Source organism: Ammodytes marinus (assembly GCF_949987685.1).
Source record: "Ammodytes marinus genome assembly, chromosome: 2".
NCBI classification, from domain to species: domain Eukaryota; kingdom Metazoa; phylum Chordata; class Actinopteri; order Uranoscopiformes; family Ammodytidae; genus Ammodytes; species Ammodytes marinus.
Genome location: NC_137231.1, coordinates 32,899,909 through 32,915,649, shown reverse-complemented (window position 1 = coordinate 32,915,649; position 15,741 = coordinate 32,899,909). Strand labels below are relative to the sequence as shown.

The 15,741-nt window shown below is 38.0% G+C and overlaps 1 protein-coding gene across 1 annotated transcript in view; it reads right to left on the bottom strand.

Moving 5' to 3' along the window:
• Positions 1–3,637, bottom strand: part of LOC307261338 (palmitoyltransferase ZDHHC12-B-like) — a 9,891-nt gene extending 6,254 nt beyond the window's left edge. The window contains exons 1-2 of the mRNA XM_080041855.1: positions 3,324–3,637; positions 2,210–2,343 (exon numbers count right to left, since the gene is read on the bottom strand). Coding sequence (XP_079897981.1) covers positions 2,210–2,343; positions 3,324–3,450 — 261 coding nt within the window. The 5' untranslated portion in view covers positions 3,451–3,637. The remainder of the gene's footprint in view (positions 1–2,209; positions 2,344–3,323) is intronic.
• Positions 3,638–15,741: the final 12,104 nt, after the last annotated feature.

Sequence of the window (15,741 nt, the reverse complement as noted above, 5' to 3'; positions counted from 1 at the left end):
GTCGTTCTCTGCATGTCACTCCCCTCTCTGCCCCATTTCAACTCTGTCTCTACACTATCAAGAAAGCATAAAAATGCCAAAAAACAAATCTTAAAAAAATGTACGTTACGAAATTTAAACCTGTTTGTAGACTCAGGAAAACAACAGAGTAATCACCTTGTCAACTTTCTAAGAATGAAGAAGAACAAGAAAGGGTAACGACCTGTTTTCTGTTCTCTGCATGTCACTCCCCTCTCTGCCCCATTTCACCTCTGTCTCTACACTATCAATAAAGCATGAAAAAATTCCCAAAAATATCTAAAAAAATAAAAAGAAATAAAAAGAAAACCAATGTTATTTTGTAAAAATCTGTTGAATATTAAGCAAGTGCGTGAGTTTTAGGGTATTACAATACATTGGTAAGTAAGTCAGAAATGTGCTACTATTTTTAAAAACACATACAGTATAATAATCACAAAAGAAAGAGTCCTTTTTCTCACTTGAGCTCCTGCTCCCCAAACTGTCGCTGCACGTCCCTGGTTGATAAGATAGTTAGTCTATGTGTTTATTGAGGGATGAGCGCACACACACACACACACACACACACACACACACACACACACACACACACACACACACACACACACACACACACACACACACACACACACACACACACACACACACACACACACACACACACACACACACACACACACACACACACACACACACACACACACACACACACACACACACACGTCATCTCTAACCTTGACTTCATGTACATTTACACAAGAACTGACTGTACAAATTCAGTTGTAATGTACTTTGCTTTCGTAATTTCCATTTTATGCAACTTTCTCGTCCTCCTCTGAAACAGGCGATCGGATGATTCTGGTATTTGGCTACAGTTGCATAACCAGGCAATGTTAAACAGCCTTTTAAGGGTTCAATTCAGGCACTTTTCCAACACTTTTGAGTTAACAGTTCAACTAATGCTGGGCTTAAGCCCCTATCTCACTGGGCTGCGGCAGTGTGCGACAAGTTGGAGACACAAAATTGCGAGAAAATATGCGAATTAGCGTCAATTTTTACTTGCAGTCTCACTGAGTTGGTTCCTCACGACACGTTTGCGAATGTCCTGGACAACACTTGCCGGGAGGTCGCATTTATGTCTCTCGAATGTCTGGCGAGTGTTGTACGAACAGAATGTCAGTCTAATTTTTGTCTCAAATCAGTCACAAACCCTCGCAAAGTTGTCTCACATTTCTCACACTTTCGGACTTGCGGAAACTAAATTGAGAAGGGTTTGCGACGCGTTTGAGACACATGCGACCACTCTGAGACTATTTTGAGACTAGATTTGTCGCACAAATTTTTTGAACATGTTCAAAATTCAAGTGACAAGACGTGAAAGTTTCAAGACAGTTTAGAGACTCCCTCGCGAATGCAGTCTCCAACTTGTCGCAAACAGTCGCAGCCCAGTGAGATACGGGCTTTACGCTAGAGGACTTTTAAAAGACTTTGAAAAGACTGAAGACTGAAACCCTCTCACATCTAAAGACAATCAACTCACACCTGAAGACAACTAGTCATTAGTTTTCCGAGTTTTCAGTCACATGAGATTTTGAAAAGACAAATTTATTGAAAAAAAACTTAAGACGGTATTTTATTGACCATAATTTATTGACGAGGTCAGTTTTTTCAATATGGAGAACATCCGTAAATCTCAACTTCTAAAGCACTTACATCAACTAAACTTTCCATGATCATTCTCAGCACTATTCTGAATGTTATTACAGAAAGATTTGATCATATGTTGTTAATTGTCTGATTTATGAGACATTTAGTTCTTGCAAACATGCCGAAAATGCATTTTTTAAGACCTGTATATAGGGATTTTTTGATTTATAAAATTATACTTTTTTTTTTTGTTATGTTCGCAGTAGCAGAAGTCAGCATTGCACTATTGCAGGTGGGACCGCCATACATACTCTAAAGGCTGACGTAAAAACAAAATATCCGCTCAATTGTACACTAAATTAGCCCATGATCCATTAATTAAACAGCACACACACACACACACACACACACACACACGCACACGCACACGCACACACGCACACACACACACCACACACACACTCACACACTCACACACTCACACACTCACACACACACACACACACACACACACACACACACACACACACACAGTCTGTCTTACCTTGACCGTGTCAGTGAGGACGAACCCCGGGTCCATCAGTGAAACAGCAAAATACAAAAGAACCGAGAGAACGACCAGAAGGAAGAATAGAAGCGGCAGCAACAGCTCTCCTCGCTCCTCACACTGACGCAGATCTGAAAGACACACACACACGCACGCACGCACGCACACACACACACACACACACACACACACACACACACACACACACACACACACACACACACACACACACACACACACACACACACACACACACACACACACACACACACACACACACACACACACACACACACACACACACACACACACACACACACACACACACACACACAAATAATAGAGATTAAAAAGCTGCTCAATGTGTTTTTGTATTAGCTCTTTGATAATTAGGAAATTAAATGTGGATAAGGTGCTTGAGAGGTAACAGCTGTTCTAAGGGCTGGGTATAGGCAAGGCAAGGCAAGGCAGGTTTATTTCTATAGCACAATTCAGACACAAGGCCCACTCAAAGTGCTTTACAGGGGCAAGATTAAAATACACAACACACATCAGAAAAAGCGAATGAATAAAACATTTGAAAGCGAATGAATAACATTTGAATAAAATAAAAATTACAGGTTAAAATAAAATATAGGTAAAAAAAATTATTAAACCAACTTATTTGAGCTGAGGATCCTGATTGTTTTTCATTTATTCTTTAACGATTTACTTTGTGTTTATATTGTTTTAACATGTTGAATAATTTTTTATTATTTTTTTAAATATGGCTGTTTTTAATTATAGTTTTCTATAATTACTTATTCGGTGTCACTGTGTCCTATTTTATTAAATTTATTGTTTTTTATTTGTAAAGTGACAATGTTGCATGTTGATTCTGCAACCTTTAAAAAAAGATTGATTGGTTGATTATTATAACTTCTATTAAATGAACATGGTAGAGACAAGTCGACCAAAAAGAATAGCTATTAAATTATTTTTTTAAGACTAGACATTAGGCTACACCTGTTCCAACCAACACCTACGTAGGAAATACACATCTTATCCAGTTTGAATGGATTTAAGATAATATGTCTTTGGTTAAAGGATATGCCTTTTTAAATGGACTCACCGGTGTTGTGCAGAAACAGAATGAGCGTTATGACCCACGTGAGCAAAGTGTGTGAAGCCCGAACCAGAAACCCGCTCCGAAACATATTCTTAACCATTTTTAAACACCTTTCATTCAACATTAGCATTAGCCGCTAACTAGCTTTATACATATTTTTTTAACATAGCGACAAAGATAGCACAAATACAAACAAACTATAATGCCTTTCAACTCTGTTAGGATATAACTGAAAATAATCCATAGTAATAATGTAGCTAGGGACAGTATTAAAAGCGTTATAAAGACATGTCTAGATTTCTAGTTGAATTTTATCTCATTTGTTCGCCACTTCCTTTGTTGTGATACGGAACGCCGCGTAGGACAAACTCAACGCTGTGTGGGGAAAAAGTCGAACGCGTTATTATAAACTGGGTAAGCCGGCTGCTTCGTCTCGTCAGTTATATAATAACTTACTCCACTTAACTGAACTGTGTGTTTGTTTAGCCTTCTGTGTCTAATCTGAATCCTGTTTAAGGGTTTGCTCTTTACTCTCTGCCCTACTTACACTGGCCAGAATGTAAAGAATGTTATTGATTAACTACAGTAGGTCACAACATCTCATGTAAATGCACTGATATGAATATACAGCTCTGGAAAAAATAAGAGACCACTCCAAATGTTCAGTGTCTCTCGTTTGACTATTTATAGGCATATGTTTGAGTAGAAGGAACATATTGGTTTTATAATATAAACTACTGACAACATTTCTACCAAATTCCCCCCAAAAAATATTGTCATTAAAGAGCATTTTCAATAAGTCATGTAGAGATGAAGATTTAAGAAAAATCAAGACTGGTCTCTTCATTTTTTCATGTATCAAAACCTCACTAAATTTGAATAACAATGTAATCATAAATAGGCTACTCAGACTTAAACCTGCAGTGTGTAGAATTTTGGGTTTTATTTCCTAGCAGATTTTGTAGAAAGTAATTATAATATCCATAAGTACATTTAATTTAGTGCATAATAGCTGAAAAAAATGTTTTGAATTATTTATTTTTCTCTTAGAAAGGGTCTCATATATGTCCATATTTCTGCATATTTTGGACCAAGGCCTAGTGCCGCCATCTTGAAAGTGTCATAGTTGGAATGTCATCAGGTGCATTGTTTAAAATTTAGAATTGTTCTTGTCCTTGAAGGCCACTGTAGCTTCTGTTATTATTCGAAAGGGTTGGGGTTACCCAGGGAGCGTTGCATTCTAGAACTTTCTAGAACTTTCTTAATGATGTCATATTACACACTGCACCTTTAACTGTGTTTACTTACATCAACTAAACTTTCCATAATCATTCTTAGCACTATTCTAAATGATAGCACAGAAGGATTTCATAAGATAACATTGTAGCCTAAATTCACTGATTTTACCCAATCTCAAAACTGCACTGTTTAAACCTGCAGTGTGTAGAATTTTGGGTTTTATTTCCTAGCAGATTTTGTAGAAAGTAATTATAATATCCATGAGTACATTTAATTTAGTGCATAATAGCTGAACATTTTTTTTTTAATTATTATTTTTTCCCTTAGAAAGGGTCTCATATATGTCCATATTTCTGCATATCTTGGACCAAGGCCTAGTGCCGCCATCTTGAAAGTGTCATAGTTGGAATGTCATCAGGTGCATTGTTTAAAATTTAGAATTGTTCTTGTCCTTGAAGGCCACTGTAGCTTCTGTTATTATTCGAAAGGGTTGGGGTTACCCAGGGAGCGTTGCATTCTAGAACTTTGTAGAACTTTCTTGATGATGTCATATTACACACTGCACCTTTAATACATTTCTTTACTATTTATAAGTAAATGCTGAGATTTAACTGTGTTTACTTACATCAAATAAACTTTCCATAATCATTCTTAGCGCTATTCTGATGGGTGTAATGGAAGGATTTGATCATATGTTGTTAATTGGGGTAGGATTAAATAAGTGTATACTTCTTCCTGCTCCTTTTCAGGCATATCTCAGCAATACAGATAATTTGTTTTCTTTTTTTTTTTTTTTGTGAAAACATAATTTTTGTTTATTGTATTTCCATGCTTTTCATTTTGTTTTGTATATTTGATATGTCTGAAATAAATTGAAAAAAAAAAAAAAAAAAATTGTCTGATTTATGATCATCAGAGTAAAAATTAGACTGTTTCAGAAATATTTAAACGTTCCTTGTAGCACCTTTAAAACAGTTAATTTAGAGTATACGTTTGTTAACATAATGTCTTATATAACATCCAGTGCTAGCACAAATATTATTGTGAAACCACTTCATGTGTATAGGCCTACATACACATCAACTATAAATCTGTTATATAACGTCTGAGCCCTTTGCACTGAATGAATGTAAAGGGTGAAGGTTAGAGTGCCATTAACAAATCAGGTCACCATGTTCATAAATATACACCAACATATTATCCTCTCTTATCTCTTCCGGTATTTACACATAGAGATGGTATTTTTCTGACTCATAGACATTTAAGAATTGCATTGAAAAAAAATTTGAAGAAGAAAAGTGTCTGTATAGAATAATTGACACAGTAATAATAACACTTTTTATTTAAAATATTTAACAAATAAACTGCAATGTAGATTATACAGAATTACAGGAACACATTTATTTTATTGCTTACTCATAGAGATGGTAGTTTCTGATGATTTCTGCGTCCAAAAGAATTTAATTGAGATTTTTTATTTTTTATTTTTTTTTGAAGAAAAGTGTCTGTATAAAAACAATACACAATTTTAAAACAAAAGTTGATTAGAAATATTCTACCATATCAACTGGAATGTGGACTATACAGAATTATTACAGGGAGGGACACTCTTTGAATAGGATCGGTGTTAGAAATGGTTAAATTACATCCTTTGCAATGACAACGTATACATTTAATTTAATTTAACTTTTATTTATCCTGGAGAGACCAATTGAGGGGTGACCCTCATTTACAATGACGTCGAGATCAAACAAATTCAAAGGAAAAACAACAATACATAAACAATATTCAATGCAAATACATCAAATACACAACAACAGGTGAAGAGAAAAAAACAATTGAAACATTTACACAGTGGTGAAGAGTGGCAGCAAAATGAAATGGGTGAAAGTACAATATACATCATCTCCATTTTGAGTTTTAAAAAGATGCAAATTTATACTCACTTATTTAAACCTGCAGTGTGTAGATTTGTGGGTTTTATTTCCTAGCAGATTTTGTAGAAAGTAATTATAATATCCATAAGTACATTTAATTTAGTGCATAATAGCTGAAACAAATGTTTTGAATTATTATTTTTTTCCCTTAGAAAACGTCTCATATATGTCCATATTTCTGCATATTTTGGACCAAGGCCTAGTGCCGCCATCTTGAAAGTGTCATAGTTGGAATGTCATCAGGAGCATTGTTTAAAATTTTGAATTGTTCTTGTCCTTGAAGGCCACTGTAGCTTCTGTTATTATTCAAAAGGGTTGGGGTTGCATTCTAGAACTTTGTAGAACTTTCTTGATGATGTCATATTACACACTGCATCTTTAACTATTAGTGAGATATTGCCAAATTAGCGATTTGGTGGATTCTAACCCGGGTCTGCTGTGAAGGGGACTGAGACTCTATGGAGGGGAAGGGAGTGGGGAGGGGGCTCTAACCACCACACCATGAGCGCCCCCTAGATTTGCATATTTGTTCAAACATTTCTGTAAAAAACGAACACAAATAAAAATTTCCCATAATCCCACAGTAAAACTATTTTTTTTACTCTGGAAGAACAACAGTGTTTGTTAAAATTGTCGTTTGTGAGATTTCACTGTTGCTATAGACTACAGCCCCTCACCTTTCCCCTGTTTAAACACAGTTTCTCTGGTAACCTGAGTGTGACGCAAATCACCCACTGACCAGAAAGGGTAAGTAAACAAAGGGTCCAGCTAGCCTTGCACATTTATACTACATAGGATCTCAGAGTTCAATACAACTTCATATTTTGACCGGTGAAGTAGGTCTTTAAAGGTGCAGTGTGTAATATGACATCATCAAGAAAGTTCTAGAAAGTTCTAGAATGCAACGCTACCTGGGTAACCCCAACCCTTTTGAATAATAACAGACGCTACAGTTGCCTTCAAGGACAAGAACAATTCTAAATTCTAAACAATGCACCTGATGACATTCCAACTATGACACTTCCAACATGGCGGCGCCCAGGCCTTGGTCCAAGGTATGGAGCAATATGGACATATATGAGACCCTTTCTAAAGGAAAAAATGTTTTCAGCTATTATACACTAAATTAAAGGCACTAAAGGTTATCATAATTATTTTATACCAAGTGTGTTCTGAAAAAAATCCCCAAATTCTACATACTGCAGGTTTAAGTAAGGCAAGGCAAGTTTATTTCTAAAGCACATTTCGGACACAAGGCCATTCAAGGTGCTTTACAGAAGCAAGAACAAAATACATCAAGTATAGAGCACACATTAAAACAGTGAGTGAAAAACATGAATAGAAATAAAACTTAAAATAATTAAAACATAAAAAAAAAAAAAAATTACAGGTTAAAACGGAAAGAGAAAGGTCTTCAGACCTGATTTAAAAGAGCCGAGTGTTGGAGTGGACCTCAAGTCCCCTGGAAGTTTATTCTAGAGCTTGGGTGCATTAAAACTGAAGGCTGCCTCTCCCTGTCTAGTCCTTACTCTGTGGACTGTCAGTAGCCCAGTGTCAGATGACCTGAGAGCTCTGACTGGTTCGTAAGGGATCAGCAGGTCAGCGATGTACTTTGGTCCTAAACTATTTAGGGCTTTATAGACCAACATCAATATTTTGAAATCAATTCTTTGGTTGACAGGAAGCCAGTGTAAAGTCCTCAGAACAGGGGTAATGTGATCCACTTTTTTGGTCCTGGTGAGGACTCGAGCAGCAGCGTGCTGAATTAGCTGAAGCTGTTTGATTGATTTTTTAGGAAGTACTTGATAGCATTTGTTGTTCTATTGTTTTGTAACACATCAACATAACAACACACAGTCACACTCACAGTGACAGACAGGCAGAACATTCAGTACAACAACAAGAAAACTAAACACTCATCAGAAAAAGCTGTGAAAGCTCGTCAGACTCTGAACTCTGTTAGATTATAAATCACAAGATCACCTCAGCTGACAAAGTAATGTGGGTGCAGGGCTTTGACATCTGGCTCATAGCGTTCTCACTAATTAATATACTAAAAATATAGAAAATAATAATATATTTAATTTACATAGCGCTTTTCTCGCACTCAAAGCGCTTTAAATAAACAAACAAAAGTAAAATGAAACGTTGATGGGGCTTGGGTTGTTGGTGGGTGATCTAGGGGTAGGCAGAGGAGATGTATTTCGCATATAGAAAATGAAACAGTGGTGATGCACTAGTGATACATTATCTGGAAGTTTGAAAACAGTTTTTTTACATATATGTGCAGAAGCATTAAAGGTGCAGTGTGTAATATGACATCATCAAGAAAGTTCTACAAAGTTCTAGAATGCAACGCTCCCTAGGTAACCCCAACCCTTTCGAATAATAACAGAAGCTACAGTGGCCTTCAAGGACAAGAACAATTCTAAATTCTTAACAATGCACCTGATGACATTCCAACCACGACGCTTCCAACATGGTGGCGCCCATGCCTTGGTCCAAGGTATGGAGAAATACGGAGATAAAAGAGACCATTTCTAAGGAAAAAATAAATAAATCTAAAAAAAATGTTCAGCTATTATACACTAAATTAAACGTAGGGGAGAACGGGGGAATGTGAGCCATCGGGTAATGTGTGAGACACCCCCTGTATATAGGCAATGGAACACATTTTTGGTCATGTGAGATATATGTTTTCAAGCCCCTCTCATTTCCCCTTGGCCATGAAAGAGAGGACCTCATGGTGATGTTATAAGCATGTTTTTTTTCACAAAATTTCTTTTTTGCATGTAAAAGTACATTTTCTTGCTGTCAACTTAATCGATTGTTGTGCCAAAGCAAATTGATTCAGGTAGAAAAACTTCTATCATACATGTTGATGAACTACCAACATATGAAACCATGTGATGATGATAACTGAAGATTAGCCTGATTTGCTAAGAGAGGTAGTTTTTTCTCAAATTGTGGCAGTGGGATAAAGTGAGACAAATGCTGTGGGGTAAAGTGAGACAGTGCTTGTGCCCTCTTTTAATGAATTCATTATATTTGAGGTAGCAAGGAGACTAGTTTGAATAAGACAAAAGACAATGTGGGCTGGAGGTGGGGGTTGATGGTTGAAGGGGTGTCAAGGGCATGGTTTGGCACATATGTATGTGGGGGACAGGAGAGTGACCTTTAACACCAATAGACTCTAAGTAATATGTCTTTATTCAATGAATGATTCCAATAAAACAAATGCAGAAAAATATTAATCAAAGACTCAAAAGATGGGAAATGACAGCTGGGTCTAGTCCTGTTTTCTGAGTCCCAGGCTGTTCTAGCTGGTTCTGATTGTTCTTTGCTCTGACCCCCAGACACTAGCTGGCTCTAAGGGTCTTGTGTTCTGACCCCCAGACTGTGTTTTAATCTAACTGGTTCTATCAATCATTTGAATGTTAATTATTGGATATGAATTATATGGTGTATTTGATCAGAGTTACTTTCAAGTGTTTAGAAAATGTTTTTCTTAATTGACCAAACCCCATGATTATGTTACTCGTCCGACATTAGTTTTGGAATATTTGGTTTTCAAGCTAGCTGTTAGGATTGTAACTGTTACAAGATTTGTTGTTATGGTAGTTTCAGAGTGGAAAAAGTAAGTGGATCAGTTTACCCCCTTGATTTTTCTGGTCTGCCTCAGTTTACCCCACAGCTGGGGTAAACTGAGACACAAGACAACTTTTTTTAAAACAATCATATTTTCACTGCCCTTTGTCATGAATAAATTCTGCTAATGCCCTTTTCTAGGAAACATCCTGAATTAATGGGAAATGTGTACATTTGACTGATAAAACATTTTAGCTCCCTTAGAGGGAAGCAAATGTAAAAAGTGTCTCACATTACCCCGTTCTCCCCTACTTATGGATATTATAATTATTTTCTACCAAGTCTGCTATGAAAAAATTCCCAAAATTCTACATACTGCAGGTTTAAGGGTTGAGTCAGGATCATAAATAATGCCAATATTATTAGATTATTAATATATAGGTGAAGAAATACTCCAGTTCTTGTTTTCAGCTTCATGACTCAAGACGTACTGACTCCCTTGTGTTTATGTTTTATATCCTGCAATATGATGAGTTATTTAATATGAATTTAGGTAAATATAGTATGATTTCTTAATCAATTATGTCAAAGCACTTTGTAAACCATTTTTTAAAGGTGCTTTATACAAATACAACTATTATTATATTATTATTATCAATTGGGGTTTATCCAATATACTGTATATGTTTAAAGATATAATAGATAAATGTCAAATATGGGGAAATGAAAAATAGATAATTTTTGGCAGAAATAGGAGGTTTGAAAACAGTTGATATCTTTACATATCTGGGCAGAAACATTAAGGGTTGGGCACTGGGCAGAAGCATTAAGGGTTGGGGGCACTGGGGCAGGATCATAATGTTGTGTTCAATGTCCATATTTTTGTCTCGTACACAACAAATACTGGAGTTATCGCTTGTTTTCTCCCTAACAATGATTCACAGTGTGTGAAAATGTGTCAAGTATATGTTATCTTATATACTAGCTGTGGGAAAAACAGAGATAATGACAGGAGACATGATTGTGCAAAGTGTGTGTGTGTGTGTGTGTGTGTGTGTGTGTGTGTGTGTGTGTGTGTGTGTGTGTGTGTGTGTGTGTGTGTGTGTGTGTGTGTGTGTGTGTGTGTGTGTGTGTGTGTGTGCGCGCGATTTTCATGCTTCGAAGGTGGAGTCAGTGATCCTGGAGTACGCTTGTTGTCAAATAATTTTTTTTGTCAAAGTCAGTGAATATCTCCTCACGATATGCTACCTATCCAGTGTTATTACTTTTTATACCATGGTTATTACACAGCCTAGGCTCTGAAAACGGGCATGTTGCTAGCTACGGTGGGCCTCCTTTGTTTACATACCAGTATACAGAGCCTAGGCTGTGCATTAACATTGAATCTTTTTTTATCAGCACGCAGACAGTACGGACAGGTAGCGGATCATGAGGAGATATTCACTGATTTTGCCCAAAAAATTATTTTGACAGCAAGCGTTCTCCAGAATCACTGACTCCACCTTGAATAGATTTGTTGTAGAGACAAGGAAAGGCACATTTATTATTTACATATTTCGTGCAATGATGACGGTTTAAAGAAGGGTTTTCTTCAATCTCGTAGGGAGAGTAAATGCTGCAGAGAGAGGGGTAGGCATGCAGCAAAGGGCCCATGCTTGATACAACACGGGACCGCACACGAGACCAGGACTTGGCTGTACTCTAGTCTACACCCCGTGCGCCAACAGGCTGCCCCGTGCAATGTTTATTTTTAACAGGCATCATAGCACCATCAATCTAATTAAAACACTTGGCAGGTTCCTAATAACTAAATGTCCTGGGCTGACTGTGTGTACATGGGGGGCATGCAGGGGTGTGTGTGTGTGTGTGTGTGCGTGTGTGTCTGTGTGTGTGTGTGAGAGAGTGTGGGGGGCGTTGTCATGTAGGTGAAAGGGCCAAAAACAAACTGTAAAAGCTGTTGTACCCGCATGTAAGAAATATTACCTTACATTTGGTTTATTTTCTGCAGCATTAAAGCTATAGTGCGTAACTTCTGTTGCCCCCATGAGTAATCACAACAACACTTTTTGTTTTTTTCAAGATATTTTTTTGGCATTTTTATGCTTTATTGACAGTGCAGAGAGACAGAGGTGAAATGGGGCAGAGAGGGGAGTGACATGCAGAGAACGACCGCGGGTGGGAATCGAACCCGGGTCTGCTGCTGGGCCCGGCCCGGGAAGGGGACGCCTTACCAACTGAGCTAAAGGCGCCCCCCACAACAACACTTTTGTTGCATTGAAGTAAGCATTCGGTGATGGTGCATGGATTTTGCATGGATTTTATACCTTCTGCTGTACGTCCAGGTTTATTTCTTAGCAGTAGAATCAACAACTGAAACATTTCTTGGGCTCTTCTTGGGCTCTTCTTGGGATGTTCTGAGCTCCTGCACCAGTGTCAGGGGTGTGTCAGGGGGGGTGACACCAGTTTGTAAACGCTGCCATACTGAGAAGTACAGAGAGAGTTTTGTGGAGCTGATTTTGTGTCAACTCCTTGGGCGATGGCTTGAATTTAACGAGCAGACAGTCATTTATATGAAAAAGTTACGCGCTATAGCTTTAAGAAATTTCATTCGGTGTAACTGAGGGACCAAAGCCAAAGAAATAAAGTCCGCTGCCAAACTCAAGTCAAAACAATGTCCATCAATAGCCCACCAAGAAGTACCAGTACTTTGCTCTGGCAGATAGTTAGACCACATGTAGAGGTGTGTGTGTGTGTGTGTGTGTGTGTGTGTGTGTGTGTGTGTGTGTGTGTGTGTGTGTGTGTGTGTGAGAGAGAGAGTGTCTGCCAGTTCATAGCTATCGGTGATTCCCATGTGCTTCCATTTGGCATTTAGCGAACGTCCTTTGCACCTGTGTGTGTGTGTGTGTGTGTGTGTGTGTGTGTGTGTGTGTGTGTGTGTGTGTGTTTGTGTGTGTGTGTGCGTGTGTGTGTGTGCCTGCGTGCGTGTGTGTGTGTGTGTGTGTGTGTGTGTGTGTGTGTGAGAGAGAGAGTGTCTGCCAGTTCATAGCTATCGGTGATTCCCATGTGCTTCCATTTGGCATTTAGCGAACGTCCTTCGTCACCTGTGTGTGTGTGTGTGTGTGTGTGTGTGTGTGTGTGTGTGTGTGTGTGTGTGTGTGTGTGTGTGTGTGTGTGTGTGTGTGTGTGTGTGTGTTGTGTATGTCACAGTTAAATTTTATAGCCGTCATCCCTGTGGCCTTCCAGACTGTCCCGGGCTGGTTTCAACGGGTTGCTGGGATCCAGTTAATACCCTAATGCAGCAACAGTGGCCAAAATAACATTATGTAACACTGTGGCCTATTGCATGGCATCAAAACACAGTGTACAAGACTGTTATGGTTTCATAGGAGGACAGACGTATAAGGTAAACCATGTTGTGCAGAAGATAGCAAAAAATAAATAAAGAGAGAAAAATTATTCACTTTTGGTAACAATATTCTAACATGTTGGCTATGTATGAGGTGCCTTTCATGAAGAATTATCAATCAATCATTCTAGTCTTAAAGGTGAAGTAAGCGGTTTATTTATGTTAATATAAGTGTTAAATCGCTCTTTATTCATACAGTGATCACTTACATAATGTGCGTGTTTCATAAAGCCGATCTCTCTCAGTCAGCTGCTCTGCATGTAATCGGCAAATAAACTTATTGGAGATCCCGAAATTTGTATCCAATCACAAGACAGAACGCTACAAACCGACACCCGTCTCACTCATGGTCTCACTGCCGGTGCACGCCAGAGCAACAGATGGGTGAATGTTTAAGTGCCTACAATGGCGGAGCAGGTAAAAATCCTTTCCAATGTCTGTTTTGATGTTTTATCACACTTATGGATCTGAGATGATGCTATAACTTGCTGCTTGAAGACCGCAGTGCATTAATGTGGTGACGTGGGGACGAGCGAGGGGACTGCTAACTGCAGTAACTGACAGGAAGTTAGCTAAAAGAACCATTCCGCTTACAGCACCTTTAAAGTGCATACTGACCATGCAGCAAGGTCCGAATACACTTTTGACACAAATAAAATGCATAAAAAATAACAATAAAAATGCACTAAACAGAGGTCATTCCACAGGTGTTTTCCTTTTTCCTTTATTTATCCTCGAAAGATCAATTGAGGGGTGACTATCATTTACAATGAAGTTGAGTAGAAATGACAATACACACACAAACACAATGTAAATATACAACAAGCTGAAAAAGAGACAAAAAACTATTAAAACATTCAGATCAAATGGGTTTACTGATTGTTTGTTTATCGGAAAGAAAATGCTCTAAAGCCAACTAATTAATTATGTTAACTAGAGGAATAAACCAGGAGACCAGCATTGAGAGAGTGAAGAGTGCAAGGCGGTGTATATGTACATTTATGATTAATACTTTATGCTCAAAGTCAATAAATGTAATCTTTAAGGCGGTGTGTAGAATTTTGGGTTTTATTTCCTAGCAGACTTTGTAGAAAATAATTATAATATCCATAAGTACGTTTAATTTAGTGCATAATAGCTGAAAAACATTTGTAGAATTATTTATTTTTCCCTTAGAAAGGGTCTCATATATGTCCATATTTCTCCATACCTTGGACCAAGGCCTTGGCGCCGCCATGTTGGAAGCATCATGGTTGGAATGTCATCAGGTGCATTGTTCAGAATTGAGAATTGTTCTTGTCCTTGAAGGCCACTGTAGCTTCTGTTATTATTCAAAAGGGTTGGGGTTACCCAGGGAGCGTTGCATTCTAGAACTTTCTAGAATTTTCTAGAACTTTCTTGATGATGTCATATGACACACTGCACCTTTAAAGGGACTCTGTGTAACATTTTAAGTAATTTATTAACTAAAATCAATATCCTCATTCATAAATATGTCCTCATTGGTGTAAAATCACCTCTGCCAATAATCTGAATTATCCTCCTGAGCGTAGAATTACAAATATTAATACTAGAACTGCAAGCAGTTGTGACCGGGGGCCAAGCCTCCCACGCGACTCGGGATCTGCAAAACGCGGTCCCAGGCCCTTCTCGGGCTTGGCCCCCTAATAACATTTTGAACATTGAGCAGGCAAGTCTTATGGAGGCATCCATGTTGGTTGGAATGCCATCAGGTGCATTGTTTAGAATTTAGAATTGTTCTTGTCCTTGAAGGCCACTGTAGCTTCTGTTATTATTCTAAAGGGGTGGGGTTACCCAGGGAGCGTTGCATTATAGGACTTTCTAGAACTTTCTTGATGATGTCATATTACACACTGCATCTAAATACCTACTTCACTGGTGGACATATGAAGGTGTGTTGAACTCTGAGATCCTATGTAGTATAAATGTGCAAAGAATTTAGAAATCGGTTCATCCTAGCCTGAGAAAAGGCAGAACGAGTGTTTTATGGCTTCCCTGTCTAACCCTAGTTTACCATGTGTGACATCACACATGGTAAAATGTAGTATCCTTTTTAAGCCTTCAAGCTTTATTTGATATATTTTCAATTATTCTTAATATGTGCATGTTTTGTTGCATTCTAGAACTTTAAGGCGAACGGATGCTGTATTCCCGCTTGAAGCCTTATGGCACATGTTTGAATCAAAGAAGGAACATGATTGGTCAATTTTACCCAAGCTGCATGAAAGGA